Source organism: Podarcis bocagei (genome assembly GCF_964188305.1).
Source record: "Podarcis bocagei genome assembly, chromosome: 10".
In the NCBI taxonomy this organism is placed as follows: Eukaryota; Metazoa; Chordata; class Lepidosauria; order Squamata; family Lacertidae; genus Podarcis; species Podarcis bocagei.
In genome coordinates, this window is record NC_138135.1 from 71,212,379 (window position 1) to 71,239,032 (window position 26,654).

The 26,654-nt window shown below is 42.5% G+C and overlaps 1 protein-coding gene across 2 annotated transcripts; it reads right to left on the reverse strand.

Moving 5' to 3' along the window:
- Nucleotides 1–1,281: 1,281 nt before the first annotated feature.
- Nucleotides 1,282–26,081, reverse strand: PUS7 (pseudouridine synthase 7). Of its 2 annotated transcripts, XM_081211625.1 has the most exons (17): nucleotides 25,725–26,081; nucleotides 24,175–24,573; nucleotides 23,033–23,117; nucleotides 22,823–22,924; nucleotides 20,954–21,098; nucleotides 18,113–18,130; nucleotides 15,713–15,824; nucleotides 14,106–14,183; nucleotides 13,493–13,621; nucleotides 10,447–10,572; nucleotides 9,926–9,987; nucleotides 8,272–8,432; nucleotides 7,408–7,534; nucleotides 6,521–6,622; nucleotides 5,078–5,207; nucleotides 4,041–4,132; nucleotides 1,282–2,247 (listed from the first exon to the last, which is right to left on the reverse strand). In XM_081211625.1, exons 2-17 carry the CDS (start codon nucleotides 24,540–24,542, stop codon nucleotides 2,111–2,113), a joined length of 1,974 nt encoding a protein of 657 aa, XP_081067751.1. In that variant the 5' UTR covers nucleotides 24,543–24,573; nucleotides 25,725–26,081; the 3' UTR covers nucleotides 1,282–2,110. The 2 variants fall into 2 exon arrangements, with proteins under 2 accessions (XP_081067751.1, XP_081067752.1); XM_081211626.1 differs by lacking the exon at nucleotides 18,113–18,130 and having other exon boundaries at nucleotides 25,725–26,075.
- Between the last annotated feature and the right edge of the window lie 573 nt (nucleotides 26,082–26,654).

Below are 26,654 nucleotides of genomic sequence, written 5' to 3' on the forward strand. Positions count from 1 at the left end.
GCATCTTAAAAAGTAGAGCACCTTAAAAAGTAGAGACATCACCTTGCCAACAAAAGTCCGTATAGTAAAAGATATGGTTTTCCCAGTAGTGATGTATGGAAGTGAAAGCTGGACCATAAAGAAGGCTGATCCCTGAAGAATTGATGCTTTTTGAATTATGGTGCTGGAGGAGACTCTTGAGAGTCCCATGAGAAAATCAAACCTCTCCATTCTGAAGGAACTCAGCCCTGAGTGCTCACTGGAAGGACAGATCGCGAAGCTGAGGCTCCAATACTTTGGCCACTTCATGAGAAGAGAAGACTCCCTGGAAAAGATCCTGATGTTGGGAAAGTTGGAGGGCACAAGGAGAAGGGGACGACAGAGGACAAGATGGCTGGACAGTGTTCTCGAAGCTACCAGCATGAGTTTGTCCAAACTGCGGGAGGCAGTGGAAGACAGAAATGCCTGGCATGCTCTGGTCCATGGGGTCACGAAGAGTCGGACACGACTAAACGACTAAACAACAACAAAAGTGCTACTGGAAAGAATTTTTTTATTTTGTTTTGACTACGGCAGACCAATATGGCTACCTACCTGTATCTTGTTTTTTACAGTACAGTGGTACCTCGGGTTACATACGCTTCAGGTTACAGACTCCGCTAACCCAGAAACAGTGCTTCAGGTTAAGAACTTTGCTTCAGGATAAGAACAGAAATTGGGTTCCGGCGGCGTGGCGGCAGCAGGAGGCCCCCATTAGCTAAAGTGGTGCTTCAGGTTAAGAACAGTTTCAGGTTAAGAACGGACCTCCAGAAAGAATTAAGTACTTAACCCGAGGTACCACTGTACTTAGTAAATTTTGGGGGAAATGGATTTGGATTTGTGGAGTTGTTTGCAAAAGCAAAACTTTTTCCAAAGTTGTACATTTGTCACATGCATGTGTGCAGAAATACATTTTTTGCTGTGTGATAATGAAGAAAGCCTTTTCGGCTTTTATCCTGTTAGTAAGTTGCTTGGAAACTTTTTTTGTAGTAAGTGACTAAATAAGTCGAATGCAGGCAGCAACTGCACACACACGCATCATGCCAAACCAGGAAGTGACTCAAAAATGTCACAAAAAGGGGCGGATCGTGGCAGGGGCAAAATGGGGTGTTTGCAGGATTTTTCAATGGGCGTTCTGATTATAAGCAATTTCACACAAGCGCAAAATGACCCAGAACACAACTGCCACGGAAAAGGGGAGTTGCCTGTAAAGACATAAATAATATTGGTAGAAATTAGGGGCACAAGAACAAAAAAGGGGAAGAGGTTTCAGTACACTCTTTAATAAACCAAGCAGTAGAAAACATATTTTTGTTGAGTGTTAGAAATAAAATGAGAGTACAACATCATAGCTGTTCAATTAAGAATGGCTATTTAATCCTGACATGCCAGGATAGAGATTTTCCTAGTTCATCTATTGCCAGCAACAGACAAACCATAAATGTTAGAGCTGAACCTTGTTTGTTGAGGGTACAAACTCCGACATAGTTCGCTCACTGCTTTACCCACAGCAGAAACTGAAATAGGTTGTGAAAAACCAACACAAAAGTTTAATGAACTACAGCTCAAATAAAAGCAGCTGTACACATTTGTGTACGCATAAAAGACATGAACATTCTGCCAGTTGTGAGTGCAGAGCCTATCAGCACTCTTAAGGCTAAATATATCTGTTCACTGGTTATAAATATGCATTCATCAGTACCCTATTCTAATTAGATTTCCTGAACTGCAGTGTTACGCATGCCTGCAATCAGTTTTCATCTGTACCAAACTCATGAAGCCATGTTTACTACTGTATTTGGAGAAAACATTTTAGAAACGCTTTCTGCAGACCTGAAAATACTAGCAAAGCCATCCATGTTATTCTACGCCAGCAAAATTGCACTGTGCAGACAGCTCAAGCACCGTGTCTGCTCAGATTATTTAAAAACAAAAGTTATATTTTTATAAACACCATTTTACAACGAATTTGAAATTATATACCTCAAGCTAATACAAAAATACAATTTTAATTAGAAATTGCCTGGATAGAACTAGTAAATACGAAACCAGTTTCATGTTAAAACTTTCATCCAATCACTGCGAAGGATCTTCAGCGTAGCCATATTGTGTTTAGCTGTGTCTGTTTTTTTATGCTTGTGTCCATTTTTAGCACTTCTCGAATGGCCATTGTAGCGTAAGTTGATGGGGGGAGAGAGAAGTCCATCTTCAAAGCCTTGTATTTGCCTTCTGTCATAAGTAAATTAATGTTTAGGAGAAGAAGAAAAAAACCACGGGTTATCAAACATGCCTAGAGTTTGTCAGACAGCTGACTTCCTCCCCCAAAGGAGCAAAATATCAACCAGTGTTAAGTTTGACGTAATAACTTCAGAAGAGATTGCTTGATTAAGCCAATGGCCCATCTATTCAGCATCCTGTTCTCTGATGCTTGTGGAAAACCTGGAAGCAGCACCTGAGCAACAGAGTGCTCTCCCCTCCCGTGGTTTCCAGCAGCTGGTATTGAGAGACACAGTGCCTCCAACCGCTCAGTTTACATCACTCCCAAGATCTTAATGTTAAACATACACTCAGGTGGGCTGCCACTTCCTTCCCGTGGGATCTCTCAACCTGCTTTGCAGATTTGAAGTCACAATGACGGATGCCTTTAAGCAAATCAAGCCACAAGATGTAGGCTGGGAGAAATATGATAGCCATGTTCAAATATATAAAAGGATGTCACATAGAGGAGGGAGAAAGGTTGTTTTCTGCTGCTCCAGAGAAGCGGACACGGAGCAATGGATCCAAACTACAAGAAAGAAGATTCCACCTAAACATTAGGAATAACTTCCTGACAGTAAGAGCTGTTCGACAGTGGAATTTGCTGCCAAGGAGTCTCCTTCTTTGGAGGTCTTTAAGCAGAGGCTTGACAACCATATGTCAGGAGTGCTCTGATGGTGTTTCCTGCTTGGCAGGAGGTTGGACTCGATGGCCCTTGTGGTCTCTTCCAACTCTATGATTCTATGATTCTATGAAATACAGATCTGCAGGAATTCGGAATCTGATCTCCTGGGTGGGAATGTACAGAGCGAGGGAGAAATAATGGGTGTTCCCTGGGCGGTGTCATTACAGGAGTACACACACATCCTTTATAGTAAAAAAGATAAAATTCTCCATAGCAGCCTGTCTCAACCTTGTGTCCCCAAATGTTGTTGGACTACAAGTCCCATCGTCCCCAACCACTGGTCCTACTATAGCTAGTAATCCAACAACATCTCTAAGGTAGTAGTGAAGGATCAACTCAACAAAACCAGTCTGCTAGCAAGTCCAGTTGCCCCTGAAAGAGCGTGCGCCATGTTTTTTTACATTTTGTCTTTAGACTGGCAACCAGATTTTTGCCAAGAGGCATCTGATATCCTCGAGCAACTATTGCAAAAGAGGGTGAGGTGACCAAGAATTGAGGGCTGTCTTCAATTCTCCCTCAAACAGGAGATTTGTTTTGGCAGCAACTTTGCCTCCATCAGCAGTATCTCACATCCCTTCAAAGAGGCCAGCTCAGGTTTATCTCTACAGCAAAAGTACCAGTGTTTCTGGTAAGCTGTTTTAACTCTGTCTATTAGCTCAATATCTAATTTTGGGGAAAGAAACATACTTTTTAAAGCTTTCAGCCCAACATTTTTTTAAAAAAAAACACACCATTGTATTAAGCAGTTAGATTCAGTTGGGCCTGATGAACATTTACTATTCCCGACCCTAATTCTGCGGAAAGCCATCTAATTAGATTTTAATTTGATCCTGACTTGTTTTTAGGAGGTAATTTAATTATTATTTGATTTTATACCAATGTTATATATTTCATGTTAGCTGCCCTGAGCCCAGTCTCGGCCGGGGAGGGCAGGATACAAAAAAAAGGTTTTTAAAATTTTATTATTATTATTATTATTATTATTATTATTATTATTATTATTATTATTATCATCATCATCATCATTATTGGAACATGCATGGCTGAAGAATCATATATGGCACAATTGAAAAAATATTACCTGTTGCAAGAACTGCAGGTGGTTTTCCTTCCAGTTTATCTAAGTCCGTATTAAATAATGGAATCTTGGGGTCATCATACACAACTAGCTCCCTTTAAAAGAGAGAGAGAGAGATTTAAAATGTGCCCAACAAGAAGAATCATATACCTGTACAGTCATACCTCATGTTGTGTTTGCTTCCGGTTGTGCGTTTTCAGGTTGCGTCCCGCGGCGACCCGGAAGTACCGGAAAGGGTTACTTCTGGGTTTCACCGCTTGTGCATACGCAGACACGCAAAATGATGTCACGGACATGCGCAGAAGCGGCGAATTGCGGCCCGCGCAGGTTGCGTTCTTTTCAGGTTGTGAACGGGCCTCCGGAACGGATCCCGTTCGCAACCAGAGGTACCACTGTATTAGAAATTCCTCATTGCATCATTATTCTAGGAGACTGTTTTATACTTGGTAGAAATGGCTCTCCACACCCGGGCTTGAAGATGGCAACCTGTTTTCAGTGCAAAGCCTGCTGGCTTAAACACTGCAATACTTTCCACGCCTACTTGGTTCCTTCTGAAACCAATGGGATTTATTCAAGTAGCTCGGCAGAGTCTTGCGGCTGAATCTTGGAGGACTTGGGATTTCTTTCTAACGAAGGTTAAACGCTAAATGTTACCTTTGTTACATACATATTGGGTTCCCCTTTAAACATGGAACTTTTATCTCCTTTTTAACTGAGCAGCAGCAGCAGTATAGACTCGTGGCTTCATGCTGCTCTTCGAGATAAGCAGTGGAGCGCAACCATCACCAAGCACACATCAGTAAGCACATGGTTCAGAATGTAAAAACAATCTGCTGAATCAGTCCAAAGACCGATCTAGTGCAATATTCCATGCTCATTGGGGTGTCCAAAAGCAGGACATGAACGCAGCAGCCCTCTCCCTCTTAAGATCAAGCAACTGGTACACTCTGGAAGCAATAAAGTCATCATTTCTAGTAGCAGTTGTTAGGCTTATCATCCGTCTCCTCCTCTGGCTACTAAACTGTGTGCTATTTACTTACCAGCTCACATCCTGAGGTCGGATGATGATCTTTCTGTAGGCTCCAGATAAGGAATAGTCTCGAATTTTGTGCTTCATGTTACTGATGTCGAGATTGTCAGCGGCTAATATTTCCTCGTAGGCTTTCCCAACTGCCGTAAAAAGACATATAAATGAATGGCAACATGGAATTCAGGGCAAATGCGTTGTAAGTTTCCCCTCTTGCATCTGATGCAATTCTGACCTGTAATGCTGAAACATGGCCCCAAAAGCGTAGTCTTTTTCTTTACAGCTCTATTTAATAAGGAATTATTTGTAGGAAATCCCTGGTCCTTGGATATAAAACCTACTTTCAAGCCATTTTGGTAAGGAGGCAATCATCTTAAATAGAACTAGGGTGGCAGCAAAGCCCATGATCGTATAAGCCCCTATTAGTTAGATGTGCCTCCACTCCTATTAAAAATATCAACATGCTTCCAGTCACACAATGTGTACCAGTTGGGGATAGAGGAATGAAGTAATGACTGCACATGCCCTAAATCTGGATGCTGCTAGACTATTTGTCTCCAACAAACTGTTTCTCTTTCCTTCCTTCTCCCTTTAGCATACAAGCTGACGAATATTTCTTTAAAAAAACTTTTCTATTTCTCCTGCTAGCCGCACTTCGTTAATGCCTGATCCTACTAGTTTGGAGAACACTATTTGATGACTGAATGATCTTCCCTTAAAATATGGTTACAACGAAATTACCGTTGATCCAAATACAGAAAATACTAATTCTCCATTAATATACAGCAATATTTATACATCAAATGTTAGTCACATTAGTAAATCCATTGAAATCAATGAAGCCAGCTCATGTCAATGGACCTATTTAATCTGTGCTTATTGAAATCAGATACAAAACCCATTTAGTTACTGTAGTGGTTCTAGGGGTTGCTCGTGCGTAAGCCGGTGCAAACACCTGGCTGGGTTGCCTGAGTGAACTTTTTCTGTCCGGACAGCCACTCACCCGTGGCTGTCTCAATCGCTGGCAGAATCCGTCAGTGGGCGTTTCTTAAACTTCTTCCAGCAAAGAAGCTCTTTGACGCCTAGTCTCCTCCTAGTCTCTCTGCGCAAAAGCCTTCTGCGCAAGGAGGGCGTAGGCAGCGGAGGACCTCTACTCTCCCCGCTGGTCCCCGGCAAGGAGTCATGGGACCGCCTCGCCGCTTCCCCCATCTGCCCCCCTTCTCCACTGGTGCTACGCTGATTCTCTTCCCCAGAAGATGGGCTGCCTCTCCCAATCCCGGGACGCTCTCTGGAATCCCCCTGGATTTTGCTCTCTCCCTCCGGCACTGATGGCAGTTCCCTGACAGTTACTTTTGTACAGACACACATACACACTCATCCCCAGAACTTATCTGCCAGCATAGCAAACCTGATTATGCACATATCATCCACTTTTGACTTTAAATAGAATTCTTACTTTTGTGCTTTGGATAGATAACATCGAAACCAGGCAACGGCATCACAACATCATGGATGGTGTAATTGTCAACATCTGATTCTTCAATATAAACTGCTGTACCTAAAAGCAAGAGGATGTTTCAAGTAATTTCCAGGTATCTCAACCAGATTTCCTACTGAGAAATCTTTTTCTAGATAGTGTTATCTTTATGAGCTCCTTAACAAGGAACAAAGCAAAGAGGACAAACAGTTTCAAACAGGATTAGGCAGCCTGGGTAGCACAAAATTGTACACAATGGAAGGCACCAGACTGTCACCGGTAGGTACACTGACAAATTACTTGCAAATCTAAGTCCTAGTGTTGCCAGGTCCTCCCTCTCCGAAATCTGTGCCTCTGCCCTCTGAAGACCACCCCCACCAAACCTCTTTCTTCTCCTACTTAACTTAGGCAGTGATGGCAGTATCTCACTGAAGCCCTTCCGGCAAAGCCCTCTTCCCTGTCAACACAGGGGACTTCCAAACAACCATGTTCCAGAGCTCAGGTAACCTGGGAAATGTAGTACCCCACAGGATACCAGAATCCAACTGGGAGCAACTACTGGGAGGAAGAGCTCGTTGCCATCTCCAGAGTCAGAAGGGAGAGGGGCTCAAAGAACTTTCAGATCCCATCACACTCCCAATGATATAACCAAGAGCATAATCCAGGATTGGGCATTTAAAAAATCTTGTTCCACAACACTTTAAAAGTTTGGTCTGCCAAGCCTAATTCTAAATAAACGACAGGGTGTATGTGCTCATCTCTAGTTTTAGGGAACAAGATACTAGGAAGCTATTCCAAAATGTATTATTGACTACGTGCCACCACATACACACACGCCCTGACATCAAGCAATGTTGACATTTTACCTCCTTTTAGTACAAGATCTCCTGGCACAGCAACAAGCCCATATTCTTCTATTCTGCGGCTCACCATGTTATTCCATACATAACTCTGATAGCTATGAATATACATCAAACGATTATTTCTTGGGATCTGCAGACCAGGAAAAAGTGTTAATCAACATGATGCTAATTTTGTAAGGCGCATGCCTGGGGTAAGATAAGGTAAAGGTAAAGGGCCCCTGGACGGTTAAGTACAGTCAAAGGCGACTGTGGGGTTGCGGTGCTCATCTCGCTTTCAGGCTGAGGGTGCTGTCGTTTGTCCACAGACAGCTTTCCGGGTCATGTGGCCAGCATGACTAAACCACTTCTGGCACAACAGAACACTCTGGCGAAAATCGGAGTGCATAGAAACGCCGTTTACCTTCCCGCTGCAACTGTACCTATTAATCTACTTGCACTGGTGTGCTTTCAAACTGCTAGGTTGGCAGGAGCTGGGACAAAACAACAGGAGCTCACCCCACTGCGCCGATTCGAACCGTCGACCTTCTGTTTGGCAAGCCCAAGAGGCTCAGTGGTTTAGACCACAGTGCCACCCAATGGACTCAATTCTGAGCAGACATATGTAAGGACGGCACTGTTAATGGTTTAAATACACGCCAGAAAATACTACGGGCCCCTGGCTCAATTTACATCTTTAAAAAACAACTCCCTTTGGCCTGGCAAGTCAGAACTAATAAACCCTAATGAAAAACATGGAAGGAAGGAGGGAGGGGGAAATACTTCTCCAGTAGGCCATTTACCATTCACCATCAATTTGACTTGACCCCCAAGTTGTTTTCAGACATGCTCAGAGACGGTCTACAAAAACAAGCAAACGCTTCAACTTACTATGCCAAATGCAGAGACTATATTCTTCAGTCCGTACTTTGAAAGTCCCCGGAGCAGCTGTCCCTCCACACACCGTTTCACGGGCAGTTTTTTGAGGGCCGCATCTGGGTCTTTCGTTTTTGCCCACTCTTCTCGGCATTTTACCAAGTATCCCTTTTCAGCTGCAACGACAATTTGCATAAATGGGAAGCGCTTTAATTTCAACCCATGTGAGCGGGTTTCCTTTTTATTTTTAAAAGGAGTTCAGCTCAAAAACAGGCCCGCACAGAACCTAAGTCAATGGTATCTATAACACAAAATCCTTCTCAGCCAGTTTCAAAACTACCCTGCATTTTCAGTTAACCACCTGGAACAGATGGCAACATGCTATATATTGCAAACCTTACTCAACTTCCTTGAGGTTAGCCCCATCAAAGTCACTCTGAATTTCAGCAAATACCTATCCACTGGGTGCATTTGCACTGACTGACATCTAGACCCTCAATGTAATCCACAAAACAGCATGCTTGGCCTTAACATCCATTTTCCCCAAAGCTTCAGGTTCCGGGGGTGGGCCACCTATATTTCCATCTTCAATTTCTGCTATTAGCTGGGTTTTTAACTATTCCCTACCCTGCAACCCACATATCCTTTTGTTCCCCCATTTTAAAACTTCAGGATGTGGCATTTCTGAATTTAAATACAGTGGTGCCTCGCAAGACGAAATTAATTCGTTCTGCGAGTTTTTTCGTCTTGCGAAGCACCACTGTACACTGTTCAAGCAATGCACCCTGGGTATTAATGGTTTTAAGAAAAAGGAAACAAACTTGCAAGACGTTTTCGTCTTGTGAAGCAAGCCCATAGGGAAATTCGTGTTGCGAAGCAACTCAAAAAACGAAAAACTCTTTCGTCTTGCGAGTTTTTCGTCTTGCAAGGCATTCGTCTTGCGAGGTACCACTGTATCAAGCTCCATCCTACAGCATCAGCTTGCGATACTTAGCATTATAGAATCAGGACACAATTTGAAATGAATTAGGATCTATATGTTGGACACTGGCTCATTTGACAGCAACGAGAAAATGTGCCATTACTATTACTGGCCCAGTCCTGTGGAATGCTCTGCAAACAGAGATTTAGTCGCTTCTTTTAAACTTTAAGCAGTTGTTGGAAACTGTTCTATGCTGCCAAGCTTTTGCTGGCAGTGAAGAAAATATCCTTCTCAGTAGATTTCTGATTTAAAATTTTTATATGGATTTAATTGTATGGTTTTATGTATTACAGCAGTGAACCACTCTATTACTATTTTTTTAAAAGAATACAGTGCTACCTCTGGTTACGAACTTAATTAGTTCCGGAGGTCCATTCTTAACCTGAAACCGTCCTTAACCTGAGGTACCACTTTAGCTAATGGGGCCTCCTGCCGCTGCCGCGCGATTTCTGTTCTCATCCTGAGTTACAGATCTTAACCCGAGGTACTACTTCCGGGTTAGCGGAGTCTGTAACCCGAAGTGTTTGTAACCCAAGGTACCACTGTAGCTGTTTATTGATATTTTTATTAATATAATCACTTGCTTTCAAAACATAAACAGGCAAACTATATAGAAGCGCTCCTTTGAGTATGTAAAACCACTGCTGAATGAAATTGAGTCCAAAATGGCTAAAAAAAATTACTTGCCTCCAGGACGTGGTTTTAGGATTAAATCGATGACTTCGTTCCAGTTATTCTGTAGTATAGCTCTAAAAATATAGAAGAACATCTGGTTAGTATTGCATTGCCAGCAAGGGAGGAAAATCCTACGAGTCTGCCAAGGCAAAATACAGAATCACTTGAACCAGCAAACAAGTGGGTTGGGCTGCAATCTTAGTTCTACTAAAGGTTTCAAAGGAAAAACATGCAATTCGGATAAAATGAAAACTGCTTACAGGGAGGGTGCATTCAGCAGCCAAAATTTTAAACATAGTATTCCATATGCAATCCTTCCCATAATCATATGGACTAGGAGATTTATGATTTTATTTTATTTTTTATTACTGACAGGGGGCTAAAGCCGAAAAATAGCAGCCCATTCCAGGCCAATTAGCAAGGCGACAGGTGATCTGGGGTTTGAATCCATATCCGTCAGGCCCAAAATTCCTACTCACTGGGCTCCCAGCTACTTTAAGGTGCCACATATATGCCAAATAAAAGGAGCTCACCTTCCAACTTGATATGTAGGGACAGCCGTGGTTCCAAATCTTTGCATCCCATAGTAGTTAACAAACCCAATTTCCCTGAGAGACTGCATGGCATGTTGAACTTGATCATCGGTCCCGGTTATATTTCTGATAAAAGAAAAAACTATTTTAGGAGAAAAGTACACAGGCACACACCGTGCGTTAGAACGTGAAGACGATGAATTGGCAGATGTACAGCACAATCCTATGCACAGATATATTCAGAGGTCAATCCCACTCTGTTCAGTTCTTGCTTCACCAATGAGTGTTTAGGTTTATATCCCTGAGTAATAATAATAAATTTTTATTTATATCCTGGCGGTTCAGAAAACCGGGCTCAGGGTGGCTAACAACAAATTTAAAAAACTTAATTGATGCTACAAAAAAAGCATAAAATACGGTATAAAATGTGAATAACAATAAAATAAAAAATCAATTTAGGGGGAAAATCCATCCAATAAACATTGGATAAATAAATAAACACCCATCCATCCATCCATGCAGTAAATAGGAGCAGGGAAAAAACCTCAAGTTTATCTGCAAAAATAGCTTTTCTGACTAGATCAGTTCTCAGACCCTCGCCTTCTTCTGATGTTTCACAAGGTATTTGTCCCTCCAGTCATAAGGGATTGAAATCTGCATTAAAAAACACCACTAAGGAATCTGCCTGAATGAGTGAGTTAGGATCCAGCAGATCTCCAGCTCAGCTGGCTGAACCCTGGCTTAGCCAGGGCTATAGTGGCGCAAGTCCTCAACTCCAGCTCAGAGATACACAGGCTTGTTCTACATTCTGAGTCTGGTGTAAGCCCCAAAAAGGGGCATTGCAGGGCATAGCTGGACAGGGTGGGGAGTCCTTTGCTGGATCCTAACTCTATTCAGCAGAGTCACGTGACACAGCAACCCAGCAGAACAGGTGGCGCAAGTCAAACACTACTGCAAAGGCTTGCTTTTCCTCTGCCAGTAGTAGCCTCGCTCTTGAATGGGTTTTGGATCTGACGTACTTTTCACAAACTAATATCAGTGTACTGGAAGAAGCAAAGATCACCAGTGTTGATCAACATCAACTTCGCTGGACTGGTCATGTATGTTGTGTGGATGCCTGATGATGGTCTTCCAAAGCAACCACTCTATTCCGAACTTAAAAATGGAAAGCGTAATGCTGGTGGTCAACAAAAGAGGTTTAAAGACTGTCTCAAGGCAAATCTAAAAAAATGTAGTATAAACACTGACAACTGGGAAACACTGGCCTACGAGAGCTCCAGTTGGAGAACAGCCTTTACCAAAGGTGTCATGGGCTTTGAAGACGCTCGAACTCAGGACGCAAGGGAGAAACGTGCTAAGAGGAAGGTATGCTTGGCAAATCCACACCGTGATCAACTCCCGCCCAGAAACCAATGTCCCCACTGTGGAAGGATGTGTGGGTCCAGAATTGGCCTCCACAGTCACTTATGGACTCATTATTAAAACCATGTTGGTGGAAGACAATCTTACTCGGCTACGAGGGATCGCCAAAGAAGAAGACTTTATACCAACTTAACCTGGTGTCATTGTTATGACTGCTCCCCGAATTGCTTAAGATTGCCAAGCAGCCAAACCCTGGGCAAAGTTCCAGATTCCACAACTGCAGAGCAATCGTGCACAGGCATGCAAACACTGCCCTGGCAGCTGTGTCAGGCAGAGCTGCCTCCCGAAGAAAAAGGCATGATAAAGAAAAATCAGGCTGTGCAAAAAAGATTTTTTTTTAAAAAAAAAAGTATTAAAAAGAAAGCATCGCGTTCTGGGTAAATTAGACACACTTAAGTGCCATTAGAAACAATTTAGGTCCTACTGAAATATAATAATAATAATAAATTTTATTTATACCCCGTCCTCCCCAGCCGAGGCCGGGCTCAGGGCAGCTAACAAGCAACAATAAAAACAAGTTGAATGAATACAACTTAAAAACAAGATTAAAATACAACATTGAAACATTGAAACATTAAAATGCAGCCTCATCACAGGGGGAGAAAGGAAAAAAGAAAGAAGGGGAGGGAATCAAATTGGCTCCAAGCCAAAGACCAGGCGGAACAACTCTGTCTTACAGGCCCTGCGGAAAGAAATCAGATCCTGTAGGGCCCTGGTCTCATGAGGCAGAGCGTTCCACCAGGCCAGAACCAGTGTTGAGAAGGCCCTGGCTCTGGTAGAGGCTAATCTAACTTCCTTAGGACCTCTAGGGTGTTGCTATTTATGGACCTTAAGGTCCTCCGTGGGACATACCGGGAGAGGCGGTCCTGTAGGTACGAGGGTCCTAGGCCGTGAAGGGCTTTAAAGGTCCAAAGCAGCACCTTAAACCTGAGACCCTGTACTCCACCGGGAGCCAGTGCAGCTGGAAAAGGACTGGGTGAATATGCTCCCATGGCAGAGACCCCGTGCAGAGCCTCGCTGCAGCATTCTGCACCCGCTGGAGTTTCTGGGACATGCTTAGATATAAATATATCGGTTAGATCAACACTGCTGTTCCCACTCATATAACATACTTCAGCTTTTGCAATGAAATTTCACCTTCCTTTCCTCCGCAGCCCCCAGCATACCCTCCTGATCTGGGGGATCAGATTTTGGGGGGCACACAGGCAAAGGAGAGAAAGGGGAAATTATGCTGCACAAGTGGAACGTTGCTCATGCAGTACTGAATAGAACCCAGTGGGTCCAATGCAACAAATTTAATCTGGATCTAACCCACCATTCTTTAAATCTGGGCTATTCCTAACATTGATGCTACCAGACCAATCACCTCCCTTTGTTTTATCTTTGATATAACCCTGGGTAAGAAAAACAAAGCTGGACACATTTTTGTTGACGATTGTGAAGTCCAGAAGTCTCTTTAATACAGCCCCCACTCTTATATGAATGGATTTTCTATCTCTCCAACAGAAAAAAATATATAGAACACCAAGTCAACTGTGATTATCGTATCTTTCACACAACACAGTGGGATTTAACATAAAGCATTAAACTGTAACAAAGCAGTCTTGGAAAACAGAACTTTTACCTGAGAACTACTGTGAAATGATTTCCTTGCAATTCTCCCAGCTTTAGCGGGTGGTTCTTGTAACTGAAGTTTCCAAGCTTGAAATTCATCAAGCAATTATTTAAGTGAGCCAGCCTTTGTGCAGTGATTCTAAACATGGAGATAGAGAGGGAAAGATTTAACAAAAACGGGGTCTCCACACAGGATAATTGATTTTGGAGTTACTGTACAGTGACTGAAGCACAGGTGCAAACTGTATTTTTGGAACCTATTTCTGAAACCGTGATTCCAGCAGCCCGTTCATTACATCTTTTAACATTCATGCCCCCAGTTTAAAACTGAAGGTTTTCAAATCTAACTGCAGCCACTTACTCTGCAGAATTGTGGGATGACTGATTCAAATACCTTGGGTACTTACAGAATGCCACAACACTTTTATAAAATCAATTATTTCCATTTTGCACACAAATAAGATTATTTTTATATTGTGATTTTATTTTGTGAACCGCCTTGAGATTTTTGGGTATAGGGTAGTATACAAATTATGACTACTACTACTACTATTATTACTATTATTATTATATTTATGTCAGCAAGCCAGGTAACATTTAAACACCACCCTGCTTCTACTTACCTGAGAACAGCGATCTCTTGAACTGTAATAGCTCTTTTGTCTTTCGTCCCCATGTATGAAAATATGTTTGGCTTAACTCTTTAAAAAAATGAGAAAGAAAAATGTTCAGCACTAGCAAAACAGGTAGGGGAAAGAAGCGTTAGAAGTTATTACCTTTGCTTGCCAACAGTGTATCATTTAAATAAATTTGAGGGCCAGCTTCCCGCTAGGGCGACCTTGAAAGGGGCTGCAATGTCAGCAGGTGGACAAAGTTGGTGGTGTAACGGATGTGACTCTCACCTCTGTACAGCAGGCTACCTTCCAGCCCTGCAAAAATGTCAGTGCTTTCTACAAACACACACTCCTTTTCATCCAGGCAAGTGTGAAGCACTGTTACAATTAAAGGACACATTCCACCTTGTAATAGGACTTGAGCAAGGGCAGAGCACGACCCACGGAGGCCTAGTCTCGGAAGAGAGGGTGGCCTGGGAAAGGGGCAGGGCTTGCATGGGTCTCGAGGGTCAGAGAAGCCTAAGAGACCACGCCTGGCCTCCTCATCAGAGGTTCCCCATTGCTGATTTGATCCATAATCATGCACAAGAGAGATACTCAAGAGACATAAAAACAATCTGATCCAGTTAAGAGCCATTCCCCCCCAAAAAAAAACCCTCTCCCAAGTAAAAAGCACCCGTAAGTATTTCTGTTTGCCACCACTTGAATAACTTGTGAGCCGATGCCAAGTGCACACTTTTTATTTATTTCTACCCTGTGCTTATGCTGAGGCTGCTTCTCTTCAAGTTCAGTACAAAGCAGAACAAAAATTCAGGGAAAGGACTTCCGACAGTCTAGGCGAAAAACACACGTCTCTGTCTCACCACGGTTAACCGCAATTAGGAGCCGGAGCGCACAAGTCAAAGCCAACCTTTTGCTTCTATTATGTGTTGCCAGTTATAGTCTTAGAAGTTGTCAGCTTGACAGGACAAAAGCAATGTGCACTGTGCCCAGGCTGATGTAAAGACTGAATTTGGAAAGCAGTATTTGAACACACACAAGACTGGACACTGAGGTCCAGCGCCGAGGGCCTTTTGGCGGTTCCCTCACGGCGAGAAGTGAGGTTACAGGGAACCAGGCAGAGGGCCTTCTCGGTGGTGGCGCCCACCCTGTGGAACGCCCTCCCATTAGACGTCAAGGAAATAAACAACTATCTGACTTTTAGATGACATCTGAAGGCAGCTCTGTTTAGGGAAGTTTTAAATGTTTGATGTTTTATTGTGTTTTTAATATTCTGTTGGGAGCCGCCCAGAGTGGCTGGGAAAACCCAGCCAAATGGGCAGGGCATAATAATAAAATTATGGTTATTACAATGCACAGAATTTCTATCTCTCTCCCTCCCGTTTTTGTAATGGAGTCTTACCGCCTCAGGATTCCACAATGATCAAAAATTACAAATTGTTACACACGGGCTACACGTTATTTCCAAAACTGACCACTAAAAAGCAGCCACTTTACCTTCAGCATGCTGCAATGTTGCCCAAACCAACCGTCTCAAAGGATGGCATTTCTACCACCTATCAGAAACAGCAAGTTTTGCAGATTTACTGTCCTCTCTTGTCAAAAGGTTGACCCACCTTAAAAATCTCGACAGCACGTTGATGGCATCCATGGTGTCCTTGTTCTCTTTGTACAAGACAAAGTGGCAATAACTTCCCCTAGATTTGGGCCAAGAATGTTTTCTTGGATCTTTAAAGACAAAATGTTAAAACATACAAAGTATTAAAGTATGGCCATTTTCACTGTTTTCCATTTAGGGTTGTTGCGGTTTTTTGTGTGTGTTTTTTTGTAATTCAGACAAAAAGAAAGTCTTCAGTAAATCTCTCTTCCCCACCCCCCCTGCAAATCATTTGTACGCTTGCTGGTGCTTTATCCATTCTTTGTGGGGGTGGAATATATCAGGCTTACATCTTCCTTTGACAGTGCTAAATTCCTCTTGGCAACTTTTTTAGGAGTCCATCAGAACACTGCAAAGAGCTACTACTATGCAACGTAATTCATCCCACAAAACAGTACTGGGCAAAACAAAGTGTCGCCACCTAAAAAGATTGTTTGTTGTAGCTTGCCCATATGCAGAGATGTCAGGGGTCCCACCAACAAAAAAAAATATTATATTGGATAGTCTTAGGGCAAAGTCACACATTATTAATGCAACGATTACACTTCTTGCCAAATATTTCATTCATTGAAAATGTGATGCTGAGGCTAATGCATTGAGGACTGAAAACAAGGAAGTTCAAATCGCATTTTCCTTATGAAGACTCTTGGGTGGTTTTCAAAAGCGCACTTGGCTGGTTCACACTTAATACCAAACCATGGTTTAGTGTTGTATTACCAAGCCTGAGGCTAGTATGCTCCTCCTCATACTCCGTTTTTGACAAACCTAATTAAACAACGTTGTGCAAGCAGAGGACTTGTCCCTAAAGTGCTAAACCATGGTTTGGTAGTACATGTGAATGAACTCAATGGTCTTCTTCCCATGTCACAGTAAGCCAACCTATGGTCTACCTGGACTGTGAAGGCTCCCACGGAGGAGCTTGCAACCGCTTCACTCCTCCCTGGCCTTTTTTACTCTGAGCTGCACTCAGTTAAGTCGAGGTTAGGCTTAGCGTGTCATCCAAACCTGGGACCGTGGTTAAGCACTCTCCTCGCTAAACACTATCTAAAGCCAAGAACAAACCTTGTTCCCACAGCAATCAATTATGGTACATCACTGCATTCAAACAGGCTCTGAGAAGACATAATGCCTAAGAATAGTTTGCTCTCCTTAACTATGGTTAGATATGGTGAACATTTACACCATTTTTGAAAATTGGGCAGAAACTATGGTCAGAACGTGCAAACCATGGTTCACATTAACCGCAGTTAAGTGTTATGATGCAAATGTATCCTCAGGGGCCTTTGAACTTTTTTCTTTTTCTTTTAACACTTAATTCTCTTGTCTTCTGTTGTTTCAAGTGCAAGGAAAAGCATTCTATAGAGAAAACAATATTAATGGGTTATAATTTTCTGAATGATTAACTGCTATGGTCTGCAACCAAGCAGAGGGACAGTACTTACAAACGCCTCAGGTTAAAAATGCTTCAGGTTACAAACTCTGCTAACCTGGAAGAGTTACCTCGAGTTGAGAACTTTGCCCCAGGATGAGAACAGAAATTGTGTGCCGGCGGCGCAGCGGCAGCAAGAGGCCCCATTAGCGAAAGCACGCCTCTAGTTAAGAACAGTTTCAGGTTAAGAACGGACCTCCGGAACGAATTAAGTTCGTAAATAGAGGTACCACTGTACTTGGGATTATTTCCAAGTTACTTTGGTTAAACTATTTTATTTATCCTTTATTGCATAAAATTTACATACCGGGGAAAACCCTCAAGGCAGTTTACAAAAAAAGCTATGTAGAATGTAAGAATTCTGAGCATATTGAAAACCTAACTCTCAAAGGGGCTATCTATATTATGACAATTAGGGATCATATTTGTTGAGGACAAATTTATTTTTATTGATTTATTTATGGCTTTTGTATGCTGTAGCATAACAATGCTTCTCTGGGGGCTCACAGAAAATGAGTGAGGGGCAGATAAGGCTTGCCCATCTTCTGGTCCTTAATCTCCACTGCTTTGTGGGAAAAGAAAAGGCTTAAGGAGCGAACCCTACACAAACCCAGAGTGGAGTCCCTAAGACGGTTGGGTGGTGCCTTATACACCCCTTTCTGGCAGCTAAGCTCGTGCCAAATGTCTTGCTCTGCTTTCCTTTGCGATGCTGAGATGAGAGTCTTGTCATCTGGGCAGCCCAGGGTTGAGCCCCATGATGGGCAACAAGACTCCTGATTTACAGGGGGTTGGATAGATAGGATTGGGCTGGAGAAAGGTTTATTTCCATTAGTCATGAAATTGGAAAACTGTTTAGCTGGTCTAAATTATTGTCGATGGGATTGGCATTTCATTTTTTCCTAACATGAAATGCCAACAGCTCTTTCTTACCTGTTGAAGTTCTGACCTCTGTTCATAGGCATGGGGTAAAGAGCATAAGAGAGCAATGTTTTATTTTGTGTTTGTTTTTTAAAGGTATCAAAGTGCTTCAGATGGGAACATGCAAGTTTATGTGTTATGACTCTGCAGATGTCTGGAGCATTCAACAGTGAATGTGGCGACTGACGTCTATTTAGACAGCTATGCAATGGAATCGTGCAGAGGGAGAAGTGAACAAATGGAAAGGTTTCAGCTACACACGCAACAAACTACACTGAGGGCAGCGACGCAAAGAGCGGATAAACAAAGGTTATTAAGCGTTCCATGTGTTTAGAACAGAAGCGCCTGCAGAATCCAGTTCAAAACTGAGAGTCTAATTAATACAAATTTCAATGAGTCAGGTTGTGCCGTCCCCCCACCAGTACAGAATACAGTAAACTTGCAAATTCTTACGCAGAAGGAAGTTTGTTCATATGCACTGGAGAAATTCACTTGTACTAGACGTCTGGGAAAACGTACGACTGTCTGAAAGGTCACTGCCTGAAGTTTGGTAGCACCATACAAAGACATTCACATCACCCCCTCCCTTCAACCATTTTAGAAAAATCACCCAGATAACATATGCTAACACATGCATTTTGCTCCAACAGTAGGGAAGATGGAGAGCATGGCTTGACTATTTCTGTTTGTACCTGTAAACATGCATGCTCCATGCACAACGCATGCAAACATGGACTGTACTTAAATATATTCAGTGCAATAAATAAATTCAGTGCAATTGACAACCACATCTCCCCCCCCCAGATCTTTAATATCCTATTTTGAATCACATTAAATAATAATAATAATAATAATAATAATAATAATAATAATAATAACAACAACTTTTATTTATACCCCGCCCTCCCCAGCCAAGGTGGGCTCAGGGCGGCTAACAAGCAATAATAAAAACAAGTTGAATGAGTACAAATTAAAAACAACATTAAAATACTAAAACATTAAAATATTAAAATGTAGCCTCATCGCAGGAGGAGAAAGGAAAAGAAAAAAGAAAGAGAGGGAGGGAATCAAATTGGCTCCAAGCCAAAGGCCAGGAGGAACAACTCTGTCTTACAGGCCCTGCGGAAAGAAATCAGATCCCGCAGGGCCCTGGTCTCGTGAGGCAGAGCGTTCCACCGGTCGGAGCCAGTGTTGAAAAGGCCCTGGCTCTGGTTGAAGCTAATCTAACTTCCTTAGGGCCTGGGACCACTAGGGTGTTGCTATTTATGGACCTTGAGGTTCTCCGTGGGGCATACCGGGAGAGGCGGTCCCGTAGGTACAAGGGTCCTAGGCCGTGATAATAAAAATAAAATAGGCAATATAGATTTCACAGTTGTGAAGAGCAACAATATTCTAATTCCAAGACACAGAGCAGCTAGGATTGAGAAATTTATCTGCCCTATCAAGCTGCTTAAGGTGACGTTTTTCACTCTATGGAGATGAGTATCATCTACTGACTGCTGTTTAACAAATCAAGATGCCAATAAAGACACAGAAAGCAAGCCGGGGTATTTTTCTCCCAGTCAATCTTGGCATATGCTGGAAAAATGCCGAGCTGCAGAGCAACCTACTGGTTGGCTAGTTTTTATTTAAAGGCACAAGGAGTACATAAAGACGGGGTTTTTTCTAGTCAATTTTAAAAGGAACAAACACATATTTAGATCAGAAAGCACCAGGCAGGCAGCACTGGAACCCTCACGTAAGTAAGTATTTTTATCGTTAATTGTTAATTTTATTGTTAATTTGTATTTCCGAACAGATAAAATTTGTGCAGAAGTGGGGCATGACAGATTTAGCCCCATCCTCAGGTAGCACCCGACTGCAATGGGTCCATTCATCCCACACAGGTGGTTAACCTGTAGCCTTGTTTTGGTTCCAACTCCCCTCATTCCCACCCAGCAAGCCCCATAGTTCAGGATGATGGGAATTTCAGCACAGCAACCTCTGGAGAGCAAAAGGTTAGCCATCCATGCTTTAATTTTCAGCCTGGATATTTTTTTCTCCTCTACCAATGCTACTCAGAAGGAACTGTGTTCAATGGGACTTATTCCCAAGTAAGCAGACAGCATGGCAGCCTACAGGGTTTTTCCCCCCTTTCCAAACTTTTTCCATTTTTAGACAGTAAGACTATCATTTATTTTAAAACCGATACGTTTTCTAAAATCCTCACAGATTGTTTAATGCTTGCTTCCTCAGGTTTAATACGGAGGTATTTATTTTCTTTGAGCAATTCCATCATACAAAATAGTGTTTCAGCAACATAGGTTGATCATGTAACCTCTGCAACTTCTTTTAACTTTATTTGTACAACCTGACTGCATGTTCAGACCTTTAAAAAAAACAAACCTACAGAAACCGCATTTTGAACGGAGGGGAAAGGCTGCGCTTACATCAAATCTGCTTGTTCTACAGTTACAAAAATCTCTGTGCAGACCCAAACTAGAATATTACCATTTTCCACTACATACTTATGGACTGTCTGTTACAAGACCGTTATTTCTTTAAGGACAATTCTTCCATAGCTTTGTAAAAACGCACTAAGCAAAAGCAAGTACACAGAGTTTTAATGTCCCTCCAAGACTTCCTATCATCCTATGTGACTTAAACATAACACAATCAATGTCTAGTTAATGCTGATTTTGATTAATTGGGTTGCAATCCTACACATGCTCACTTGGAAGCGAGCTCTGTTGAGCCCAACGGGACTTGCACCTGAGTAGACACACTTGGAATTGCAGTTAAGACAGATTTTTACACGCAGGTATACGACGGAGCCATTTTTGTTTTGAAAGTTTCAAATAAGGTCAAACTCACTTGCAAGAGCCTTTTTTCCAGCTGCATGATAAGCAACGATGTATTTTTTCCCATCCCGATCCTCTGTTTTAGTCTCTAGTCCTGGAAACAAAGATTTTACAGCCTGGTGCATAACGGTCCTTTTTTCCTTAGTGTCTTCAATGACCTAAGCAGTGGCATAAAAAATAATAATACAAAAAGTGATAGCTTAGTTTGTTTTTAGCTTTGTAGTTTCTTGGTGATATTGGAGGCCTGCAAGACCTCACTGTATTGCTATTTTGTGTACTCTGAAAATCAATAAATAACAAACCTAAAGAAAGGGGGGGGGGAGAGAAGTAAACATCATCTCAAAAACAGCAGATGAGGACAGAAGCCCATTTCTGACCATCGCTAGGTGAGACAGCCGGTGAGGGTTAGGACTGAATGCTCCTCAGGAGAAAAAGAATTCTTTGCACATTTTAAAATAAAAATAAAATAGTACATAAGGGAGAAAGCTAAGATTCAACGCTTATTTGACTTGCTAGATTTTTCTGTATGCAGGGACTACAATTCAGGTGCCCAAATCTGAAGTGACATAGTCTAGAAAAGGTGAAAGTCCTGTGAGAGTGTATGGCGTTGGTTGAAGGATGGATGGTGGCTAATGGATTGAGGTTGAATCCTGACAAGACTGAGGTACTGTTTTGGGGGGACAGGGGGCGGGCTGGTGTGGGGGACTCCCTGGTCCTGAATGGGGTAACTGTGCCCCTGAAGGACCAGGTGCGCAGCCTGGGAATCATTTTGGACTCACAGCTGTCCATGGAGGCGCAGGTCAATTCTGTGTCCAGGGCAGCTGTCTACCAGCTCCACCTGGTACGCAGGCTGAGACCCTCCCTGCCCGCAGACTGTCTCTCCAGAGTGGTGCATGCTCTGGTTATCTCCCACTTGGACTACTGCAACGCGCTCTACATGGGGCTACCTTTGAAGGTGACTTGGAAACTGCAACTAATCCAGAATGCGGCAGCTAGACTGGTGACTGGGAGCGGCCGCCGAGACCACATAACACCGGTCCTGAGAGATCTGCATTGGCTCCCAGTATGTTTCCGAGAACAATTCAAAGTGTGGGTGCTGACCTTTAAAGCCCTAAAGGGCCTCGGTCCAGTATACCTAAAAGAGCATCTCCACCCACTGAGGTCCAGCGCCGAGGGCCTTCTGGTGGTTCCCTCCCTGCGAGAAGTGAGGTTAGAGGGAACCAGGCAGAGGGCCTTCTCGGTGGTGGCGCCCACCCTGTGGAACGCCCTCCTGTCAGACGTCAAGGAAATAAACAACTATCTGACTTTTAGATGACATCTGAAGGCAGCTCTGTTTAGGGAAGTTTTAAATGTTTGACGTTTTATTGTGTTTTTAATATTCTGTTGGGAGCCGCCCAGAGTGGCTGGGCAAACCCAGCCAAATAGGCAGGGTATAATAATAAAATTATTATATTATTAAATTCACTTTTCTTGCCATTATCTTATTCTTTTAACAGATCTAATCTTTTAATCCCATTTTCACAATCCCTTAAAATAGTAAGGAGACCAATACACCAAACTACAAAAAATACCCCTCTCATTTGCCTTTAGGCAAGCAGGAGAGTATATTCCCAAGAGGAAAAGGCCTACTTTGCTCCTATATGTAAATTTAGTCACAAGAAGCATTGTTTACCAGCGTGATGAATGTAGAGGATTGTAGTTATTCCCAACTTTTATGGAAATTTAAGTTAAAACACTTCATAAAGAAGCCTTGCATCTTTTTATATACCCTTCACAGGTGCATAGTCGAACAAAATCAACTTCCAAAACAGTTTGATCCTGTTGCCTCATTTTGCCAACCATTAACTTGTTTATTTATTACCTCTGATATTTTGTCAATTACCTCAATGGCCACACTGCCTTCTTTATTTTTAAAAAGCTGGAGGTCTTCTAACCGCTGCTTGTCTTCAGCTGACAACACTGTGAAGATCTCCTCAGAAGGATCCTATAAACACCACAAAATGTTAAGTAGAAATCTGGGCAAATCTTTCAATCAAGATTTGAATTATGGCCTTCCACATTTGAGGATGGAAGCTAGGCAGAGAAAAGTTACCTCTTTATCTAAAGGCACAGAGAAGTCGTCCAAATGGATGGTTTGCCCATCTTTTCCTATTTCATGAACAACGAAATCTGAATATCTAAGTAGAAAACAAGACAGAACAGTCAACAGAGAATGTGAAACAAATGTCAAACAAGTGCCTTTTCAGCTTAAATTGCAACCCTGAACACACTTCTATACTTTTAAATTTGGGACTGAGGTCTATCAGCCCTTTCACAGCAGAAACTAAAAAGGAAGAAACCCAAAAAGAAGAATCTTGCTTAAGGGGTAGGGTCCTAAATGTAGGATTTATTCTACTTCAGCAGAGTTTCATTTGCAAAAGGAACAAGCAGGAAAAACACAGTCTAATTAAAAGACAGTATGGGCTCCCTAAAACACGTAATTTACAGACTGAAAGCCTCATAGAGGCATACCAGTAACTGAACGTGTTTGTATTAGGGGATGCCCTGAATTAGAGGACCTTACGCATGTTAAGAAGGTCCGTTCTTAACATGAAACTGTTCTTAACCTGAGGTACCACTTTAGCTAATGGGGCCTCCTGCCACCGCTGCACGATTTCTCTTCTCATCCTGAAGCAAAGTTCTTAACCCGAGGTACTATTTCTGGGTCAACGGAGTCTGTAACCTGAAATGTCTGTAACCCGAGGTACCACTGTATTCAAAATGCATCTCTGGGTTATTTGTGGGGCATAGGAATTTGTTCATTCCCCCCCCCCAAAACACAGTCTGGCCCCCCACAAGGTCTGAGGGACAGTGGACCGGCCCCCTGCTGAAAAAGTTTGCTGACCCCTGCTCTACATCTACCCCCTCCATCCGACTACAGATTTTGCAGACTGACGTGGTTCCTTGCTTTATTTTCTAAGGCGACAATTCCCAGAGTTCCCTGTGAAGAGGGACTGGACTGTTAAAACCACTCTAGGAATTGTAGCTCTCTGAGGGGAGTAGAGCTCTCCTAACAACTATCAGCCTCTTCAACAAGCCACAGTTCCCAGGATTCTTTGGGAGGGAAACCATGACTTTTTACCGCTTTAAATGCATTGCGCAGATGGGACCCATGTTAAAGCTGAACCAGCAAAAGTGGTTACGTTAAGCATTGATCCATCCACAGGGTTGAGCAGCAGAAGAGTTAGTACTTACCTCTCTTTCAATATTCCAGAAAAGCCCCTGTGAGAACTAACAAACTTAGTTATGCCAACATCTAGCTCTGTCAGGCCGTGCTTCATCATGTCTGCAAAGCTCTCTGGGTCTCCTTCTCCATCAATTTCTTCCAATTCTTCCTCATCTTGGCCTGCACTTCCCTCACTAAGAAGTATTTTTTTTGCATCCTCAACTGGAGGTTTGGTGGGTTTGAGCTCTGCCTCAGCTTCAGTCTTTTGGTCAGTATTCTCTCTTTCTTTCAATGCTTCTTCCAAGACCTTTTGCCTTTTAATTTCATCCACGTTAGCCTCTTTGTCCTCAGAATGAGAACGCTTAAGGGATGCGTTATCCATTTCTACCGCTTCCATTTTTAAAGCATAAAGTTGGTGGTATGAACTCCTGCAGGGGGAAAAGTAGACTATTTAGCCCAAAAAGATATTCCCTGTATTTTTGTTTATATATCACCATCTCATGACATATCAGTGTAGCGTACAGCAATATGTAGACAACAAAACATAAAGCATTGTTAAAAACGCTACTAAACTATTACTGAAACGATTAGCTCATCAGCCTGTAGGCACAGAAAGATCTTCAAGAGATACTTGGAAGTTAAAAGTCAGGATTCCTGCCCAATCTCTGCTAGAAGTGTGTTCCACGTCATGGGACTAATGACACTAAATATCTGAATTCTAGTTAATGCCCGTCAGGCCTCTGTTACACAGGGGACAACTACGTGTTGACTGTTTTGTGTTACACCTATGCATTGTGTGTTGCACCCATGAAATTTAAAAAAAAAACAACCTTCCAACAAAGGCAAATGCATTCTTTTAACTGAACATGGCAGACCAAGCTAGTTTTCCATCTCTTTTCAGGCACAGGACCATTGCCCCGGTAGTTTTATGAGAGAAGAATGTCATGAATGACTGCTACCCCACAAAAATATGCCTTTGCATCCTAAAATGAGGTGCATAGGCACAGGCCTGAAAAAGACACAAGAGGGAGAATGGGGAACAATAACACATCAGAGCAATGGATAAATTAGATCCCTGGACTTGACACCTAGTTTCTATGTGCAGATGATCTTCAATGTGTCCATCTACAGCTTGAAATGATATGGTCTAGGAACAGTTTTGCTGTGGAATGGGTAGATTTTTCTGGGTGATATTAAGCTGTGTTACTCAGGGTAGACCCATGAAAATGAAATGACCTAACTTAATTATGTTTGTTAATTTCAGTACGTCTACTCTGAGCAAACCTTAGTTTACTACCAGCTTCTAGACCTAGCATGTCTTCCTGATGGATCTGTAATTATCTGTAGTTATTTGCTCTTGATCCAGCCTACACCATAAGTGTCACCAGTCCCCCCCCCCCCCGTTGCTTGGATTCCACCCCCATTGCCAAGAGAATCTTCTGCCTTCTTTCTGGAACTCACCTGGAGGTTCACAAAGAGCTAAAAACCTTCCCCTCCAATAAACCAGAGGAGAGTGAACAGGCTCCCTGAGTGTAAGGGGAGAGCAAACTTGCTACAAGAAATAATACTGTTTACTTACTTTTTCAGAACAGGGTGCTTCAGTAGGAGCTTCAACGTCCCCTCTTGGATAGGCAAAGGTGGAAAATGACAGAAGAACAGAAAAGAATATCATGCTCTATGGAAACAATCAGTGATAAATACTTCCACACAAGTCCACAACAGAACAATAAGACTTTGCATCCCCTTCTCTTCCTAAAAATTTTAAATATATTTGTCCTTTGCATCAGGTAAAGCAGCAGACCTGTTCCTTTATCCCAAATATTTTCCCTCTACAGTAGGGGTGTGCAGAAGATTTGAGATTTACTGATAGATCTCATCTGATCTGAAACAATTCCATTGCCCAACCCCCTCAGGTTATTGAAATCCCTGATCAGTACTCAGATAATAGATGTGCACTTTGTATATGCAGGTGGCTGGGGAGGGAGGGGTATAAATAAAAATTATTATTATTATTATTATTATTATTATTATTATTATTATTATTATTATCCCAGTGTCTACAACCCCCCAAGTCAACATATTGCATAGGGGTCCACCTTTAAGTTCCCAGTGCACATCTGGCTCCCCTTCGTGTGCCTTGGGATTTTAGTGGGGAAAACAAAGTAGATCCTACAAGTCTGAAATCTGCCCAAACTATAGCTCTGGCATGTTCAGGGCTGCTGTACACATACTGAGTTGTATCGAATATTAATCCTACACATAGTACTCCCACTTAAGTTACCAGGAATAACTAATTTACCTTCATTTATTTCAGTGGCTCTAGTCCAAATACAGTGGTACCTCGGGTTAATAACTTTATTCGTTCTGGAGATCTGTTCTTAACCTGAAGCACCACTTTAGCTAATGGGGCCTCCCGCCGCATGATTTCTGTTCTCATCCTGAAGCAAAGTTCTTAACCCGAGGTACTATTTCTGGGTTAGCGGAGTCTGTAACCTGAAGCGTATGTAAC